The sequence below is a fragment of the Orcinus orca genome, chromosome 2 (assembly GCF_937001465.1).
Source record: "Orcinus orca chromosome 2, mOrcOrc1.1, whole genome shotgun sequence".
Classification (NCBI taxonomy): domain Eukaryota; kingdom Metazoa; phylum Chordata; class Mammalia; order Artiodactyla; family Delphinidae; genus Orcinus; species Orcinus orca.
In genome coordinates, this window is record NC_064560.1 from 91,195,784 (window position 1) to 91,216,337 (window position 20,554).

Below are 20,554 nucleotides of genomic sequence, written 5' to 3' on the forward strand. Positions count from 1 at the left end.
TAATACGTTTGTTGCATTATATTAGGAAAATGCAGAACAATAGAGAGGAGATTGAAGAGCACCCACACTCCACAGCTGTGCAGTGTTAACTAGGGTCTTGTTCCTAGATGGGGGCATGGTGGAGGCCGGGTCACTAAGTTCTCTGAAGCCCTACCAGCCCCGCCAGCCTCCCCTCCATTTATTTAATCACTATCTCTTAAGCATCTCCTGAATGCCAGGCAGTGCCCCAGCTCCTGCCTTCTTGGGGCTCTCACTGGAACAAGGCAGACAGACGGTGCAGGAAAAGCAATGAGGACAAGACAGTGAGGTTGCGCAGTGACGGGGATCCAGGGTGGGTGGGTGTCAGAAAAGGCCTTCCCAGAGCATTTCAGCTGAGCCTTGGAAGATGAGTAGGAGTTGGGCAGGAGAAAAAGGGTGGTGGGGAAAGGTGTCCGGGGCTGAGGGAACAGCCTGTGCAATGGCTCACAGGCAGAAAGGGCTCAGCTCATTCAAGGAGTAGAGCATCACCCCCTGTGATGGGAACATAGAGTGGGAGACAGAGGTGGGGCAACCATGCCCCTGCCTTTGCAGGGGTGCTGGGAGGAACCATCAAGGCAAGTGTGAAGGCAGTGTGCTGTGCCCAGTGTGCTGGACACAGCCCAGCATGTGTCCATGCTCTTTTCTCATCCTGCCACCCTCACTGCTTTTCTCAGTGTGCACCCCATTGCTCTCCCTACTACCCACCTCCCCAAATGGAGGAAAGATAAAAGGCAAATTTGGGGAAGAACCAGCAATACAGCCTGACTGGATGCTTTTAACTAAGTCTGAGGGCAGGAGAGACTTTTTATCCCTTGCAAGTTAATGCAAACCGTTAGGGAGATAAATAAATGACAGAGCTGCCGATGGACTGTTGGGCTCAAAGGAGGGAAATTTGTCTCACTTTAGAAGAAGGACCTGGAGGGCTCAGCCCCATCGACTTGTTCATTGTGTTGTTATCTGCCAGAGAGGTGGTGACACCACAGCAATTAAGACAAACTTTAGTCTGTAAGTTCCTCCCTGCAATCTCGTGGCTTCAAAACAAGACAAATGATACCGCCAAGGGAGGAAACAAAGTCTTTTTCAGACTCTGTCCAAAGTTACGGCGAATATTTGTAGTTGTTCAGCAGAAAATGTGTCATTACGAGGCCTGGGTTCTGTGGCTCCCCCCGCCCCACTTTATAATCCATCTTGGATTATAAAGTGTGCCAGCCCAGGCTGTCTCTGGGACTCCACCTGGCTGCCTCCTGCAGGGTCCCTCCCGTTGCCAGCCGCACCCACCTGCCGGTCTCTCAGGTTACGGGCGCCTCGGGTGGATCAGGACACGGTTTCTGCCAGCCGGAAGGGAATCATGACAAAGCCAGGAAGTGCCATCAAAACCCAGCTCTGCCACCGAGGGCTGGTGGCCTCCTCCCGCCTCCCTCCTGCTTCCCCTCCCCCGCACTAGCAGCCAGCGCCCACAAGGACCAGGCTTGGGGGCTGCGTCCTGGGCCATTTCTGCTTCCACCTGCCTGGGCTCCCCGCCCTTGTCCCATATCACCACAGCTGTTGGCCTTCTCCACAAGCCCCTCACAACTGATCCTGGCCTCAGCCTCCCACCTGTGGTGGGATTGAGCCATTTCTGGCTGCTTGAAGGGAAACCACCCCAGCCCCTCAATGAGGAGGTTGGGACCTGGACCCAGTACAGCCTTGGGAGCCCACATGGCCTCAAGTGTGGAGTGAGGACCCCGCTGGCCACCTGGGCTGCTGTGGGCTGTTGGCACTGGCTCCCTTCTTGCCCTCCTGCTTCTGTTGTTTCATGTTCTTCTGCAGGCTTGCCTGGCACTGCCTCTCTCCCCACCCTCCCTGTACTCTGTGAACACAGGCTCCCATCCTAATAGGGCCCACACTTAGCTACAGGACGAAGCTCCAGTGGGGAATCTGGGCAGCAGTCAGTGGGGATGGACGACATCTTGGAGGCAGCATCATGACCCTCTCTGGGTTCCCCCAGCCCACGTGGAGGCAGCTGTCCGTCCCCGTCTAACCAACCTGTGCGACAGAGGGGGTCTGCGGAGCTGCCTGCCTGCGTGGCTGGTACCATCCCAGGGCCTCACTTTGAGGTTATATTCTGGCCTTCAGCACTGAGTGTGCAGAGATCTGGAAGCATATGCCTTCCCCCCAAAGATTCACATCTGTTCAGCTCAAGTGCGAGGCCCCAGGTTCTTGGCCTGCAGGCAGGGCACCCATGGCTTCCTCAGCCAGGTTACGGCACCCAGTCCATCTTGCACTGGCCTGACAACCCCCAAATGGGCTGGGCTCAGCTCTGGGTCACACTGCTTTGGGCCACAAGGCCTTTGTCTGAACACATGTGGGGAACAAGGGTCCCACCCTGTCCCCATTGCCTTCTTGCAGCATCTCCAAAGCCCTGGGGTCCCGTAACCCATACTTCCCAGAAGGGAAAACCAAGGGCAGGACAAGGAAGGTCCAGCGGGCTGAGTGCTGAGGGGACTTCTTGCCTCCCACCTCGGGTGGCACCCACCTCCCAGTGTGAACTGCGGGCTCCACGAGAACTGACCTGTCCCAGAAACACCCCCCTCCAGGCTTGAGGGTCTGAGGCCTGAGGCTGCATCCCGTGGGGGTCTGGTCTCCTGGATGTCCTGGTTAGAAGGCAAATGGGTGTCTCTGAGGGTTGGAGTGAGAAACCAGAACAGGATAGTGACAAGCCCTGGGGAGGGGCCTGCGGGCCTGACCCTTCCAGCCCTCCAGCCCTCCCACACTCAGAACACCTGCCATGTGCTGCCCTGGTCAGGTCCTGGGGTGATGAGTCAGACCCTCAGGGGGCTCACATCTGTACCAGAGAAGCTTCCAAGAGGAGGTGCTGTTTGAGAGGAGCCTCAAGGGAGGAGTGGAGGTTGGCTACACGGGCAGGTGACGGTGGGTGAGGTGTCACTCTGGGCAGAGGGGAGAGCTCATTCCTGTCCCTCCGTGTTCCAGGTCTCAGTCCTCCATGGCCCCTCAGGGCAAGGGCGGCTTGGCCTTGGGGCTGTCAAGGGTGACTGGGGGGATGACTGAGCCTAAATAGGCCAAAGAGGGCCCTGCCTGTCAGCCAGAGGGCTCTTTGCAGGAGAAGCCCTCAGGGGTCGCCCAGCTCCCCATCTTCCCAAGGGAAACTTAGACCTTGAGGGCCGCCCCAAAGCTGGGGCTCCAGACGTGGAGTCCACAAGTGAGTGGTTCCAGGGCTCCACAAACCTTAAGTTGTGGACAAAACTGTGTGCGAGCGTGTGGGTGCACATCATTCTGGAGTGAGGGTCTGTCACTTCTGTGGGACACCTGTGGAGGTCCATGGCCCCAAAAGGTGAGAACCCCTGTTCTGGAACATCAGGGCTGGGAGGAACTCCAGGACTCAGTGGGATCAACTCCTGCATTTACCAAAGGGAAACTGAGGCTCAGGTGGAGACATACTTTGTCCGAGGCCATCCTGGAAGCTGGCCTCCAGGTCCAGGGCCTTGATGAGCCCTCAAGAGCAGTGTTTCTCAGTGCCAGTGGAGGACGCTCTGCCTCTGTGTCCTGGGGGTGGCCAGAGCAGACCCCTGGGCCCCACTCCAAAGGTACGGATATAGTATCTTTGCACACCAGAGTTCCTGAGGACAGGGTATGTGTGTGCGCGCTCACGTGTTACATATGTAGTGCTTGTGGAACTGACTTCTGGAGCCAGGGTTAAGAGAACGGCTCTGAGTTCCAAACGGTACTTTGCTACTTACTTGCTGGGTGTCCTTGGGCAAGTCTCTTAGCCTCTCTGTGCTTTGGTTTCTCCATCTGTAAAACGGGCAGATTAATAATACCTCCTACCTCATGTGATTGCTGCAGAGATTAAACAGGTAGATAAAGTAAGCCCTCAGCATAGTGCTTGCATGGGATGCCTGATCATTTTCCCTCCCTCCCCTGGTTTGGGACTTGGGGATAGCGGGCTGGCTGGGGGAATCTTCTCAAATCAAGAATGAACTTCACGTCTGGGTGGTGGCTGGTTCATGTTCTGGGCTGGGGAGGCCCCTCTGGGGAGCGTCTCCTCCTCAGAAAGTCCACAACACATGTTCCACGAAGCTCTCCCTGCCCTGAGCACTGACCTGGGGAGCAGCAGCCTCGATGGCCCGGGCCTCATCTAATCCTGTGACCTCCCAGCCCCAGGGATGCGGCAGGTGCTCTGCCCCAGGCCCAGGGGCAGTTGGAGGCCTGTACCACCTTGAAAAGTGTTACCAAGAACATGACAGCTCTGCCCCAGGAAACAAAAGGATGCCTCACATAGGCTGAGCCCTTCATGGGCAAAGGGCTGAGCAGTGCTGGGAATCACAGTACAGCCAGTTTCCACTCAGGCCACATTTACTGGGCACCTACGAGGCCAGGCTCTGTTCTTGGCACTGGAGAGGTGGATGCCACGTGAAGAAAACTGACCAGAATCTCTGCCCTTGTGCAGCGTACATTCTAATGGGGAGGAGGGGAAGGGAGGAGATGGAAGATAAAATAAATGAGTACAATTAGTGGTTTGTAACAAACGCAATGGAGGACAGTGGTGCAGGCAAGGGGAACACGAGTCCCAGAGGGCAGGTGTGGGCGGGTTGTGATTTTAAATAGAGCGCTCAGGTCAGGACTCACTGAGATGCCGTATGAACGAAGTCCTGAATGGGACAGAAGTGAGTCATGTGGATACTTGGAGAAAGAACGTCCTGCCCCTGGTATGAAGGCCTATGTTAGATGGCATACTACTAGCTGCCAGTAACATAAACGCAAAATAGTTTAGTTCAAGCTCATTTAACAGTCCAGTACACAGGTTCCTGGGGGCAGCGTGTCCTTCCAACTGGTGATTCAAGGATTCAGGCTCCTTCCTTTCGGACTTCAGCCTCCCGCACCTCCCACTATAGTCATTTTTCCACTTAGCAGGAGGATGGAGAAACATGTAACACAGAAGGCACATCTGCATTTTAAGCTTCTTGGCCAGGAAGCAACCTACCATCTGCTTCAATTGATGAGAACTCGCCACAAGGCCCTGTTAAATGCAAGGGGGTTGGGAGAGCTGGCCTGGGGCCGGGTAGCAGCTTCCCCACAGCCCTACACTATGGAGGGAGCATGAACCTTTGGGGGTCAGCTAGGTGTCTCTGCTGTGGCCCTGAGGGGGGGAGTGTCCCTGGATGTTCAAGGGTCAGTAAGGTGGTCAGGTGGCTGGAGTAGAGTGAGAGTTGGGGGTGATGGGAGTTGAGGTCAGGGATAATGAGGGCAGACTATATAGGGTCACACAGGCCATTGCTGGGTCTTTGTCTTGTTTTCTGAGTGAGCTGGAGCCCCTGGAGGTTCCAAGCGGGGAGGGCCAGGATCTGCCTTGTTCTACACCTGGCTCGCTCTAGTGGCTGTGTGGAGAACAGACGGCAGGGGCAGGTGCCTGGTAGGAGTCTGTTGCAGTGGTCCAGCGGTGGTGCCTTGGATGAGGATGGGAAGTGGTGGGATCAATGCAGTTTGAAGGCAAAGACAGCAGGACTTCCAGGTAGGCTGTATGTGCAGTGTGAAAGAGAAAGAAAGGAGGCAAGGCCAAGCCCCAGTATGTTGGAGTGGGCACCAGGAGGATGGAGACGGGAAAGTGGTGGAGGAGGTTCTGGAGGTGTGCGTGGCGTAGGAGTTTGCTTTTGGATGTGTCGGGACGTCACTTAGACCTCCAAGTGCAACCCGAGCCTCTCTGAGCCTCGGCTCCTCACCTGTAAGACGGGGGTAACACACTTACCTGGCGGTGACGGACAGGATTACCTAACAGGATGGCTGTGAATGGCCCGAGGTGAGTGAGGTTCCCTGGGCGTGACGTCAAGGGCAGTGAGGGCCAGCTTGCTGTAGAGAGGAGCTGGTGGCAGGGTGTGGGGTGGGAGGGAAGGAGGGCCTCTCAGAACCACCCCAGGCTTCTTCCCAGCTCTGGGTCTCCTTCCTCACCCACGGCCCCAGATCAGATCCCTGTGTTGGAGCTGGAGCTGCTGCCGGGACTGCCTGGCCTGTAAGTGTGGGGACAAACTCCAGCCCAGCAAGGGGCACGTGACGTGGGTCCTGAGCTCTTAGCTCTAGTGCTGGCTTGGCCACTCTTCGCCGTGGGACTAGGTTCAGGGACCTCCACGCCTCAGTTTTTCACCTGTCAAATGGGCTGGGCTGTGGGCCTTGTCACGGAACTGCAGGAAGCGCTCCTGGGGGGCTGGCGCTGCCACACATATCCCTGCGCCGCTCCCAGCCCTGGGTGGGCAACGGACCCTCTGCACAGCACAACCCTCCTGGCGGTGGGCAGTCACAAAGCAGTAATACTTTTATTCCCATCAGCGATACTGATGGGGCCTGACCCTTTACAAAGGAGAACGTCAGGAAAAAGGAAGAGCAGCAAGGGCGTAGGGGCCTCTCTTCTCGATGCCCCAACCCCTCTACCCTCCCTGCCAGTCAGGCCTCCAGACCCGGGGGGGGGGCGAGGGCTTGCCCTGCAGGGGTTGGCCACCCTTGAGGGCTTCCTAGGCAAGGTCATCTGCCAGCAGAGTCGAAGGTGAGTCCAGCAAAGCTCTTCTGGCGTGGACAGCAAACGAAGGGCACGATAGGCACGTTTTCCCCTTGGTGACCAGTCCTGGGCTTTCAGCATCACACTGCAACCTCAGGGGGGGCCCTGCTGGCTCCGCCTCTCCTCCAGTGCCCTGCACACCCACATGGACACCACGGTGGCATTTCCATCGTTGAACTGAACGATGAATGGGTGGCCCTGCAGGGAAGAGAAGGAAGCTGTGACAGGCATTCCCCAGACTCTGCACGTCATCACTTTCCAAGCCCTGTTCTCAGTATTCCCCAACAGCCCTGTGAGGTGAGGGCAGCTTCAGCCCCATTTCACAGCCTAGATGACTGAGGCCCAAGGGGGAGCAATGACATGCCTGTCTAGAGCACTCGCTGCAAACCTCACATTCTGCCTGGTGCTTGGCTACCTTCTCCTGAAACTCCAACCAGCCTGAAAGATCCCCAAGGGTGTGAGCCTATCTTAACTCCACACTGCCTGGCCCTTCCTCAGCCCAGCATCCCTCCAACAGCTGGCAGGCAAAGCCTGGCACCGGAGCTGCCAGCGTTCCTATCAAGTTGCTGCCCAGAGACCAGAGAATCATCTCATCAGGGGCTACGTCAACCCCAGTTTTCTTCTTTGTCTCCAGCCCTCCTATGAACAATCTGCGAGTGGAGGGAAGGCAAACGTGTCAGGGGGAGGACGGATGTGCTGGTGCGTGGTGAGAAGCTGGGGGCTGGGGACCGGACTCTGGAGGGGCGCTACAGCCTCCATGTGGCCCCTCAGGCTCTAACCTACTTAGGCCACAGGCAGGCCAGGTTATATGTAGTCAGCCCCCTCCCCAACTGTCCTGAAGTGACAAAGTTCCTCCTCACAATCTTAGCGCCTCCTTGGGAGTTCCCAGGAAAGGTCAGAAAAAAGCAGAGGCAGCCATGGGATCACCCTGGCCACAGGTCAAAGGTGAAAGGAAAACTGGAAAGCATTCTCTTCCCTTCTCTTCTCCAAGTGCTTCTCTGCTAAGGGATGCTCACTTGGCAGCCTCCTCTCCTACCAAAAACTCTGTAGCCTGAGACTGAGGGAGCCACGCTGGGCGAGCAGAGAGCATGGGGGGCTCCCAGCTGCCTCCTCCCCAGGTCCCCCGGCTCCTTCTCTCCCTCCCGCTTCAGCCATCCAGCTCCGAATTCCCTGCTCCCTGCTGCTTTCTGAGCCCTTCTTGGGCCCCCTCTGCCTCCCCTCTGGCCAGGCGGGGCTTTCCAGGCAGCTTTCCTGATGAGCTCATCACAGAGCCAGGAGGGACGGGGCCAGGGCTCAGATGCCCAGACCCCACTGCGTGTGGGAGCAGTCAAGGACCAGGCTGGGGAGGGGGCGGGAGGTCAGGTCGGGCGGGTGTCCCGCAGGCAGCACAAGCCTGAGGGGGGGCTGAGGTGGGAGAGGCCCAAGAGGGACTCTGTCTTGGCTCTCATATGTCCCCCACCCCGACACATATCATCTCACCTTATATGTGCCTGCCTAAATCAGTGCCTAGATAGAGGGGATTCTTCTTGAAGTCAGTGAGCACATTTCCTTTTCAGGAGGCTCAGAGGAGGTGACCTTGTGCCCTTCTGAAGAACAAAGGGAGAAGCTGTGCTCAGGAGCCGATGGGCCCCTCCCCTGAAGCCCGGGGTGGCACAGTGTCACTTTCCCAGAATGCCCGGTGACTTTGGGGGCCATATGCTCCATCTCTGTTATCATCTGTTCAGGAACAAGCAGAGCAGAACCGCAGGAGGGGAGAGTGCAGCGTTCCTCCAGTTACAGGAAGGCTGCTGGCTACACTGCAGGAAGCATTTCGCCCAGGTGCACCGGGAGGCTGACGAGGAGAGGGGCAGCATCCACCGCTCTGGTGGCGACTCTGCCCCTTTCCTGTCCTCCCTGACTGGGAGGTGACCCCCATCTCCTGTGTACCCCTGATGCTTTACACCACCCTGCAGGGGAGTGACCGAGACAAGTGGTTTTGTCCCCAGCCACTGTTGATGGGTTTGGGGGGAATGAGAAGGGGAATCATAAAGGGAGAAAGAGAGGAGACAGAGACAGAGACAGAGATGGAGGGGAGACCCCAGCCTCTCTAGGCATCCTGGGCTGTGACAGAAGAATGTGGGAGCTGTAGGCTGCCTGGTCCACCATCTGAATGGGCACGCAGAGAAAGCCAGTATGTGGGGAGTGAGAACATGGAGAGTTGTACAGAGGGAAACAGGAGCTGAGATGGCACTGGAGACCCTGGGGGCCATGATAGCCTGGCAGCATCTCTGCCTACAGTGTCCATGCACACCTCACGGTCTGGGGTGGAGGCACTAAGTCCTAAGTCACATAGGTGAGCACAATAATCTCCACTTTGCAGATGAGGAAACAGAGGTCACGGTTGACCTACCCCATCTCCCAGAGCTCGACTGGATTACAAGTCTCTATAACCCAAACCTACTGCCTGGGGCACTCCCTGGGCTGAGCTGCGGTAGGCAGAGCCTGATTGCAATTCCCCCTTGCCTTGTTTCTGCCATGGGATTCAGGCCTGCCTGGCCAGAGGGGGACTGAGACAGCAGGTCCTGACCCCTGTGTCACCCCTGGGACATCCTGGGAGAGTGGTGTCAGGGTGGCAGATCACTCTTACTTGACTCTGCCCCCTCCCATCAGCCCTGGGTGGGAAGCAGGGAAAGTATACCGTCACCCCATTTTACAGAAAAGGAAACTGAGCACCGGGGAGGGGACGTGACTGGTTAGGTGCTGGAGCTTCTGGTTGCTACTCTGGTACGTTCTCAGGGCTTGACTGCATCCCCTGGGACCCTGACAGCGCACGCGCTCCCTTTCCTCCCTGGAGTACAGCAGACACTCCTCCAGTCCTGTGATGCACACGATGCAGGTGCTCCTCATGACCTTAATGAGCAAACGAAATCTTAAGGACAATTCCGGGAGAAGCATGAAGATCACTCAGCCACCCTGAGGTGCCTGAATTCCCAGGTGGCTCCTGACAGGCCTGAGCAGATGCCTGCAACAGCCAAGATGCCTGGAGACCGACGGAAACTGCACACCGGATGATACCGAGTCCAGCACCATGGATTGAGTGCTGTGTGCCAGACCCTTGCCAAGGGCTTTGTTCTCATTTTCCCACCGATCGCCATGCTCACTCTGGAGGCGCACACAGCCCCCTCGCAGATGAGGAAACAGACACTCAGGGACCTGTGCAAAGTCACGCAAGTGAGGGCTGAGCTGGAACCACAACGTGGGTCTCTTGACTCCAAATGCCATGCTCAGGACCACACGCTCTCCTGCACCTGCAACCGGAGAGCTGACCTCACAGCCCTTCTGGGGGTCTCTGTGTGGTCCGGAGAGGGCTGCAGCCCCTTGAAGCCAGACCCTCCTCTGCAACTGGGTAAATGCACATCTCCCCCTAGGCAGAGAAATCCAGATGTGGACAAACTCGCAGCCCCCTCCGGCTCCAAGGATCAGCGGATCCCATCTCCTCGGAGCCACGACACCCACATGCTGCTTGTCAAGAGCATCCTACACCCCCGGTGATGGCCCCAGACACCCAGGCCTCTGCCACCCACAGGCAGAGTGTGTCAGCGGTCACTCCGCAGAGGCTGGCAGGGCGCATGCAGGCTGGAGCCGCTGAATGTTCTCACTGGCCTCATCACCAGGCAGTGGGAGCCACTTTCATTTCCCGAATTCTCTCAGGGCCAATTGCAACAATTAAACCGGCGAGTGTTGAAGTATAATGGCCCACAAACTTCGCCACAGAAGGTGGAGACATAATGAAGGGAAAAGGATGGCACTGGAAGACGTAGGATGGATCCAAAAGGCGGGCACAGGGGAGAGTGAGAGAGATGAGTCAACAACAACCAAAGCCGGCAGCATCACCGGGTGCAGACCTCCCACCACAGGGCCGAGGGGCAGATCATGCCCGTGCACTAACTTGTGAAGAGAAACTAGAGTGTTCAGTACACCCTCCTTCACTTGGGCACTAGCCTCCAGGGCTTCGCTAGAGTTTGGCCCTCTCCTTCTGTAATAATGCCCTAATTTTTGCCCACCCGTGTCATTGTGATGAGATGCCTTCCTGATGACTGATGGCAGGACCCTCCCCATGTGGACAGCGCTCCATGCTTCTGCCAAAGGGGGCAGGGAGAGGAGGGGTCCAGGGGTCCACCATGTGGGCAGGAGGTGGACACTCCGAGCCTGCTGTGAAGAAGTACCGCCTGAGGTTGATGTGTCTGTACTCCCAGGCCAGTGCTCATTCACTGACACCTCACTCTCTGCCCTTAGTTGGGCTTCGAGTTTCTTCCCAAATAGGAATTTACCTATTTAGGGTCTCTATAGTCTCTTCTCTTGTATAACCTCCTAAAGAACTTCCTGCATGTGAATCATTTAAGGACTTGCTGGTGTGGGTGCCTGCCCGGTGCAGCGCCTGGCAGGTCGCAGGCCCTCAGTTGGCCGTGGGCCTGAGGCAGGAAAAAGTGACCTGCCTGTCCTCTCTGTCTGCATCTATTCATCGAGCCCTTTTTGTGGGCCAGGCCCCGGCTGCCTTACATGGCCCGGAACCCAACCATCACCTCCTTTACACACAAAGGAGACTGAGAGACCGATAAATGTGACCTGGGGCAAGGTCACAGAGCTAGAAAGTGGCAGGGTTAAGGGCTGAACCCAGCGGAGGACAGCACACTACTCTGCTCACTGGGGGCGGGCACAGTGAGTTTTAAATGCCTACTTTTTAAAAGAATATATGGTACATTATTATTATTTTTTTTGCGGTACGCGGGCCTCTCCCGTTGAGGAGCACAGGCTCCGGACGCGCAGGCTCAGCGCCCATGGCTCATGCGCCCAGCCGCTCCGCGGCATGTGGGATCCTCCCGGACCAGGGCACGAACCCGCGTCCCCTGCATCAGCAGGCGGACTCTCAACCACTGCGCCACCAGGGAAGCCCTGGTACATTATTTTTAACTAGTAATTTTTTTTTTTTTAAACTAGTAATTTTTAACTGACAAACTGAAATGACAGTGGCCAAAAGGCAAACTGTGTCCTCCCCGCTCAAAGCTGTGTCCGGCACAATCAAGTAATTGATTTAATAATCAGCAAATCTATTAAGTATTATATTATGCCTGTTTTATAGGTGAGGAAGCTAAAGCACAGAAAGATTAAGGAATCTGCCCGAGACCGCGGCGCTTGAACGTGGTGTTGTCTCCAGAGCCCGGGCCTCAGCCATTACGTTGTCCTTCCTCGTCACTGCCAGGGCTGGGGGAGGGCGGCATCCACCCTGCAGGACAGCTTGCCCTCAGAGCAGGCGCCGGCTGGTCCCTGTTCCTTCTCTTTGGGTCTAGATTCTAGAGAAGCAGGAAAATGAAGACCCGGGGCCTGGAAGAAATTTTCCAGGGCTATGGAGACCACACCCTAGACAGAAGGGTGGAAATAATAAATAGGATGCCTGGCAGCAGACGGCACCCCAAACCTAAGGTCTGCTCTGTGGGGCCTTAATTCATGTCTCCTCTCAAGAGGTCCCATCTCTCCCAGAACAAGAGCATACCCTTGTTCTACTGTGTATTATTATCATTTGAGCCCACCTCATCCTAGCACAGACTGGAAGCCTCGAGGGCAGGGCAGTGCTAATCACACAGGAACTGCCAAGAAAAGTCAGCTGGATTGACAGGTAAGTTACACGGCTTCCCAGGAGCCTGAGGCTAGGCTGAGAAGGGCCGTAGGTTGGGTGGGCGGGCCTGGGGAGAAGGCTTCACAAGCTGAGGCTGCTCTAGGCTCTCTGGACCACAGGACTCCTCTCTCTCAGGATGAAGACCAGGCCACCAGGCACCTCCCTTCCCGCCAAGGACGCCACACGGGACAGAATGCCAAGGACCCACGAGCTCATTCAAGTAAGCAAGCCCAGCCCAGTTACACTCCAGCTAAGTCCAAAACAAGAAGAGTCCAACACACACTCAGGCGAGCCGCAGGGCCAGTCCTGTCATGAGGCAGGTGTCTGTAAGAGGTGATCTGAGAGGCTGGAGGGGCCCCAAGGTCAACGTACTGCCCATCACTTCACCTTTCTGCACTGGGCCTGCCAGCCTTACTTGAAGGCTCTCTGCATGTCCCTTTAGGATCCAGCCCTTGCGGCAGGGGTAAAACACTTCAGTCCTTCTCGGCAATATGGAGGTGCGGTAGGATAGGATGGGACCTCAGAGACCAGCAGGGCTGTAGAGTGTGAGGTGTGCTGGGGCTTCCACACATGTTTCATTCAAATCATTAAGATATTTTAAGCTGTATTTGTTAAAAAAAACTAATTAAAAAATAATATATACACTCAACTATGTTCAACTCTAAATGTGACCCTGAATATTGGCAGTGTGTTACCCAGCACCGTGATGGTAACTGATTTTCTGCAGCTCTTAGGACAGGCGGTCTGCTTGTTAGATCTGTGCATATTACCGACTGCTCATACATGGGCCAACACCTAGGAAGGTTGTGGTGGTGCACTGGGCATCTAAAAGAACTCAGGGCTGTGACGTCCACTCACATTGTGTGTAGGTATAAAACTGTGTGAGCACGCCACAGCCAGTGCACTGAGCCCACGAAGCACGTCTGCCCAGTGGCCCGGTGCACGATGCCCAGACAGGGGTGTGGGTCAGGCCTGCTCTGAGTTTCCAGTGGCGTCAGCTCCTGCAAGCTTCGAGTCCCTCTTGTCTGACCTGTAGATTTACCGTAAGCAATTCATATGAACAGCTGCTAGCTACTGTCAGCAACTAAACTCTAAAATAAAACTTTTCTGCTATTCCTTTTTAAAGCTCCTATTGGGCTTAAAAGATGCCTAAGCTGAGAGGGCAACTGGTGAGTCAGGATTTCCTTGATATGGGGCTCCTGAAACAGTATCAGAGATAGGTGGAACACGGATGCAGATATTAGACTATAACCATCACCTATGACCCTGGCTCTCAGACTTTTGTGTCCTTCAAGAGAAGTCTCATGGACGCCTTTCTAAAGAAGTAAGTGTCTACAATGAATACTTACTTACACATTCATGCTAAAAAAAACACTACTTTTTTCCTATATTAGTATTGAGATCCTGCATTAATTTTACGTAATAAAACGCATTCCACTGCTACAGATTCAAAACTAGCAATCTAATTCTCTACTTACTCTGGAGATAACTTCAGATTAGAGAAGTTAAATAATTTTTGGAAAAATGCACATATGTCCAGTGTCTGCTAAACGGCTGACAAGTGCCAGGGCACTGGGCAGCCTTTATAATATTAATTACATGAGATAACAACCCATGATCATCCCTGGGGTCAACGCTTCCTGCTTCCTTCCAGGCTGGGTGTGCCCGAGCTAAACAACAGGGGGAGTCAGGGAAGGAGGTGGCTGGGATTGTGGCTGCAGGGCAGCCCCCAGGCACAACTCAGCAGGGAGAAGCTGAGGCACCTCCACAGCAATTCTTCCATCTGTCCCTGTGTGGGACAGCACGGAGCCCTGGACTGACAGTCAACAAGCCTTCTCTCACCAGCCCAGGAGTCGTTAGAGCTTGGGAAGGGCCACAGTGGCCTCACCTATAAAAGAGAAACTATTCCAGGGAAACCTCCATTGCCCTGGCTTCATCCTTCCACATGGAGGGACCTGTGTTGTTATCACACCCCTCAGTCGTGTCCCCAGGGGGAGGCGTGGCAATGTTGGGAGGAAGCACGGAGCAGGCCCGGCTCAGGGGTCTCCTGCCCACAGGGAGGCTGCATTCTGGCCTGCCCTCTCCTGGTAAGCTTCCAGGCAGGCTGTTCACCTCTGACTGGGCTCTGCAGTAAATTCTCAGGAGGGCCCCTCGGGCCACCGACGTAAGCGTGCCCTTCAACTCAGATTTTACAGAAGTAGGGGTGATGCTTTCTTTCTGTCATTTCCTGAGCCTTATTTCTCAGCCGGTGTTGAACACAGGGAGGCTGCTGGCTGGCCTCGTCACCCAACCAGATCCCCCAGCTCTCTCTGCCTCTGGGGTCGGGTGGGAGATTGCTTGTCGGCAGACAGGGGTTCACAGATACACCCTGGGCAGTGCGAGGGGAGGCTACTATCCCCCCAGGTAGAATGCATGCAGGGGAGCGGCAGTAAGATGAGGGTGTGAGCCTTGCCTATCAGCTAGTGTGGAATCTGCCTGTCTGCCCAGCCCAGCCTACCTGGGCCAACGCCCCGGCTGCGGAACTTTCCAAGGTAAGGCGTTTGTTCTGAGACTGTGCTTTCTCAGCCTCTGATTCCTAAAGCTTTTCCACGGCTGGGGTTGGGGGTTCCCTTCTAGCCCTTCATTTTCTTTTAAGACCTCAGAAATGATCTGCGGCTGTGACATGCCATTTCAATCGACCTTCCTGAGTTTATTTTCACAACTGCTACAGAAATAGATGTTTCTTCCCAAATATTCAATTATTAGCAGCAAATTGCTTACCTCCAGCCATCCTAGACTGTACACAGGCATCTAAGGGGGGGTCAAGGCACTCTCCACCTTTCACCTAAGCAGATCTATGTGTTCCTACACAAAGTAATTGTTCAGAAAATGGCCAATCGAGAGAGCAAGATGTTTCCAGAGGTCTCCGCAAGTCATTCTAGGGCCTGTCCTTACAGGGCAGCCACAGGACTCGAGCAGTGTGGTATGGGAGGGGGCACAGAAGACTGCAGTGGGCCACCGTGAGGGGTAAACATGCAGATGCCAGCACTCGTGAGTTTGTGTCGGAGGAAGCTGACCCATTTGGGTGGCAGAATGGTGCCACTGGCCCACTTAGGGGGGGCTGTGGTGGCTGTCCTGTAGAAAACTCAGACAGTACTCGGGGGAACAGCAGGGAGAGTGCTGGCTCCCCCTCGCAGTCTCAGGCTGAGCAGATACCTAGAGAAGTCAGGACCTGAGGGTGCCAGAGGGAGGCGGGGGGGCCTCGCTCCAACAATGCTGAGGGCTCTTGTCTGAGAGGCTGAGTCTGCAGGTCCAAGCAGTGAATATGGGGGCCACTTACAGGCATCTGGACGTTCAAGGTTCGTCTTTCGGTGTGATGGCTGTGTGGTGGTGGGGATTTAAAGACACAATGCTCAGAAGGATGGATTCTTTCCAGCCCTCTTTTTTTCTTACCTCTTGAGATTTGATGTTTAAACTCTGAGACCTTAGCTCTGTGTGTGTGTATGTGTGTGTGTGTGGTGTGTGTGTGTGTGTGTGTGTGTGTGTGTGTGTACACACATATGTGGGCATGTAAGCATGCAGAAGGGGAAGAAAGAATGAGACCCAGCACGATTTCTGGCACACAGCAGGCAGCTCAGTAAGCTTGTTGAACAAAACAGAACAAAGTGATTCGACAGTGAGTGAATGAAGAGATGGGGAGAGACTAAGCCTAAAAGCCCTCCCTCTACAAATTCCCAGCCATGCCAGATAAAATGGAACATTTTCCAAAAAGCATACTAGATGAACTTGTAAAAAAGAAGGAAATCTGCAAGTGCCAAAAATGAAGAGGGAACTGAAAACCAGAATTATAAGTGTGTGCGTGGAGGTCTTGTAGCCCTAAGGGAGGCTATCAGTTCTAGGAATGTAGGACCTGGAAAGTGTGAAGAACTAAGTGGACACAGGAGACAAGGGCCACCTGGGGAGCTGGCCTGAGACCCTGAGCAAAACTGGGACTGCAGAAAGCGTGAGCCAGAAAAAGTCTGCCCATCAGCAAAGGCGATGCTGTGTGAGGTGGCGCTGAGCCTCGTGCACTTTGGAGTTCAATGTACCACTACTGTGGTCTCAGAACACAAGGCTGCTCATAAACTAATGTAACATTGATATTGATCTAGCAATACTCTGGAGTATCTCTCAGGAGCATGAAAAAACATTCTGGGGAAATACTTCTGGAATTCAGTAATTTCCACAGTACTAAGCCCCATTCAGTATGAGCTTACAATAAAACTTCCAAAACGTGTGAGGAAACAATTATCCATGGACAGGAGTCAGCAGACACAACACACAGGAAGATTAGAGCTCTCAGAACCAAGGTGACAGAAAAATAATTGGAAAGAAAATGTAAAATGATGTACAGTTGAAAAGACTGAAGGCATAAAAGAAGAAATTGAAACATTAAGAACAAGACATTATAAAAAAGAGAAGAGAGATTTGAAAAAGAATCAAATATAACTTACAGAAATAACACATATAGTGACTGGAAAGAACAAAAGAAATTCTCCATAGATGAGCCAGATAGCAAGCTGAATATATAGCAAGGATAGATTTAGTAAGCTGGAAGAATGGTTTGAGAAAATTACCCAGAGCACTAGTCAGTAATGAGAGATAAACAAAAAATAATTTTTTTTAATGTGAAGGAGAAAGACCCAGAGGAAAGAATGAGAAGAGATGGGACACTGTGGGGTAGGGTCAATATCCAAAGAGACAACAGCTGAAAATTTTGAGAACTGATGAAAGATATGAATTTTCAGATTCAAAAATCATAATGATCTCCAAGTAGAATAACTATAACAAAACCTATACCTAGACAAATTGTAGGGAAACTGAAGGATACCAGGAAAAGAGATGTTAAAAGCAACCAGAGAGACAGGCATATCTCTCACAAAGGGCAGCAGCTGAGCAGCTGGCAGATTCTCAACAGCAAGTGTAGAAACCAGAGGACAACACAGTATCTTCAATGCCCTGGGAAAAACTGTCAATCTAAACTTCTAAACCCAATTTAACTAACAACCAAGAGTTAGGGCGGGACTTCCCTGGCAGTCCAGTGGTTAGGACTCTGTGCTCTCACTGCCGAGGGTCTGGGTTCAATCCCTGGTTGGGGAACTAAGATCCCACAAGCCACGCAGCACAGCCAAAAGAAAAAAGAGGGCAAAGTGAAGACAGTCCTAGAACAAAAACTCAGTTTTACCCTCACTGACAGAACTCTTAATATACTTCCAAAAGGAAAAGAAACCTCAGAAGGAGGAAGTAGGATGCAACAGGAATAAGGAACACATAACTGCTAAACACATGGATAAATCTCAATAAGTACTGATTACACAAAATGACAACAAGAGTAATGACTAATTGTGAGGATCTAAAAACAAAATGACAATGAAATTCTGGACATGAAAGAAGGGACTGATCAGAAACTCTTAGGGTCCTTATGTCCGGGGGAGAGAGGCTGTGGCAGAGGCTGCTAGCTGCCTCTCAATAAACATTCCCCTTTCTTCCTTAGTGATACAAATCCTGATTTTAATAAGGAACAGTGTCACCCAGCAAAGCAGCTGCATGCCCAGACTCCCTTGCAGCTAGTTTTGGCCAATGCCATGTGAGCACATATGCTGTGTGCCAATCCCCAGAACTGTTCTTAAATGAAGGGGTATTTCTACTGCCCTTCCTCATTCCTGTTGTCTGGAGCTCAAATGCCCCTTGACTGGAAAGATGGAAGGAACTGCCAGCTAGTCTGGGCGCCCTACTTCCTGCCTTCCTTTATATGTATGGGGAATACCCTGCTGTCTTACTTAAGCTGCTGATTGTTTTAATCATGTGCAGCTAAAGCCAATTCTACCTAATATAAAGATGAGATTGAACCTAAGGCTGAGTATTGTTGGGGAGGGGCGTATATTTAGTGATTAACCTTAGGCTTTGCTAAATTAAGTTAGAAACTCAGGGATAATAAGAGGCTAGAAATAGAATATAATATCTAAACTACTGGAAAGAATAAAAAGGAAGAAAAAAATTAATCTAATAGAGTGAAGAAAGGAGAAAAAAGAAGTCAAAAAAGCATTGTAGAGAAGAAAGTACAAAACAGGATAGTAGAAAAAAAAATTCAGGTGTATCAATATACAATAAATATAAATGAATAAACTAATCAACTAAAAGAGAGTCTCAGATAAAATTAAAAACATCAACAGCAAAATGCAGAGATTCACTTAAAACAAAATAACACAGAAATGATGAAAACAAAGGGATAGGAAAACATATAGCAGACAAATACTAACCAAAAGAAGACAGCATAGGTATGTTAATATCAGACAAAAATAAAATTTCAAGCAAAATATATTAGAGGTAATGAGAGTCACTACATAAAGATAAAAGAAACGTTTTAAAATGAAGATACAGCATTTTGACATAGGCATCTAACATCACTGCCTTAAAGCAAATACTGACAAAAGTGCAAGGAAAAACAGACAAAGCCACACTAATAGTGAGAGATTTTAACACAGCTCTCTCAGTAATTGATAAATAAAGCAGGTAGAAAATCAGTAGGGCCTCAAAATATTTAAGTAATGCAATTAACAAATTTGACCTAAAGGATGTAAATAGGACACCGCATTCAACAACTAGAGAATCACATTCCTTTCAAGCAAAGAGAGAACACTGAAAAAAAACAAAACAAAACAGTGTAGTAAGGGTGTTTCAACAAATAACAAAAATCTGATACTATACCAACCATGTTCTCTGACCATGGTGCATGAAAAGTAGACAACAATCACAAGATAACACAACACCACTATGTGCAAACAAAAAATACTTCTAAATAATTCGTTGGTCAAAAAAGAAATCCTAATTGAAATTGGGAATTACTTAGAACTGAATGACAACAAAAACACTACATATAAATATTTGTGGGATGCAGCTAAAGTAATACTTAAAAGGCAATTTATAGCTTTATATGGATATATTAAGGAAAAGATTGGAAATTTACAAGCTAAGTGTCCAATTCAATAAATTACACACAGAACAAAAAGTAAATCCAAAGGAAACATAAAACAGCAAATAATAAAGAACACAAAGGAATTAGATATCAAAGAGATGATCAAATCAATAAAATACTGGTTCTTTAAAAAGATTAATAAAGTAGACAAACTCTGACAAAAATGGTAAAAAGAGGACACAAGGAAACATTAGGAATGAAAAAAGGGCACATAACCACAAATCTGGGAAAAATTTTAAAATAATAAGGGCATATCATATGACTGATATGAGGCCAACATAGCTGAAAATGCAGTGTGATGACTCATCAGGAGAGAGAGAGAGAGAGAGAGAATATGTGTGTGAGTGATGGTAGGGGCAGTGGGAAGGGTGATAATGGTGGCGACTGGGAGGTGCCAATGAGAAGTGACAAATAATCACCCTGGCAGGTGAGTCACAGGTTTCGAGCCCTGGCATCACACTTTTAACTTTTCAAAACACTTCATATCCATTGTCTCATCTTATTTCAAGAAGCATCCAATTAAGTAAAGGCTGCTACCTCTTAAAATTCAACTTAGTAACAGCTTTTCTAGTTTCTTAATAAGGAAAAACAACCATTCACACAAAGACTGAAGCTCAGGTGGAGATTTTCCGATGTTACCAAATCAACAAGAAACATAGAGGAAAAATTGCTAAAGATACCAGATGTCAAACTTTTGGGTAAATAACTTTAACTGAAGTGCCATCTTGTTATTTTCTGTTGTTTTTTTTTTCTTTACTGTTTCCAGCTGTGATGCTCCCGTTTTCTGAGCCTCACTCTATTTAGTAGACAGGGTTACTTACTGGTGGGGTGAGTGTGAGGGAGCCAAAGGGGTGGGCTCGGGCAGCCCTTTTGGAAAATTTGAAATAAAAGCATAACAAAGGTCAAAGCTACCAGGCCTAGTCTATAAAATACAGGATTGAAAATTACCAGTTACTCCAGAGTTTCTGCTATCAGCCATCATTTCCATTTGAATCTGTCCCCTCCTTTTTTTTTCCCTAAGGAAATCCACAAACAGGAAGCGAACCATTTGAAAATTCTGATCATTTTGTGTCCCAGCAGCAAATAAAAATCATCAATAGAACCCACTTTTAGCCTTGAGTAATATTTTCTAAAACAAAACACAAAGAACCTGTGGTACTTAACTATTCTGTTATTGATTTACTGTGGTTTGCAAGGTAATGTTGAAGAAAATTAAATGTACGGAAAGCTGAAATGCGTTTTCTGTGGCAGCGAGCGGTGTGGCCTGTGTCTTCTGAGGCGGTGTCACTGGCCATGTGCAGAAGGAACGAGAAAGGGGGTGCACTTCATCTGGCTACAGATAAGC

General features: G+C 51.4%; 1 protein-coding gene across 13 annotated transcripts in view; it reads right to left on the reverse strand.

The window, feature by feature from the left end:
• Positions 1-6,299: 6,299 nt before the first annotated feature.
• The window catches only part of MAP2K5 (mitogen-activated protein kinase kinase 5), a 267,619-nt gene continuing 253,364 nt past the window's right edge, over positions 6,300-20,554 (reverse strand). For 9 of the 13 annotated variants that reach the window (XM_049706939.1, XM_049706938.1, XM_049706937.1 and 6 more), the window contains 2 exons: positions 15,535-15,574; positions 6,300-6,760 (listed from right to left, as the gene is read on the reverse strand). In XM_049706939.1, the coding sequence (XP_049562896.1) occupies positions 6,519-6,760; positions 15,535-15,574 (282 nt within the window). In that variant the 3' untranslated portion in view covers positions 6,300-6,518. The remainder of the gene's footprint in view (positions 6,761-15,534; positions 15,575-20,554) is intronic. The other 4 variants (XM_004276230.4, XM_004276229.3, XM_049706943.1 and 1 more) reach the window with 2 other exon arrangements.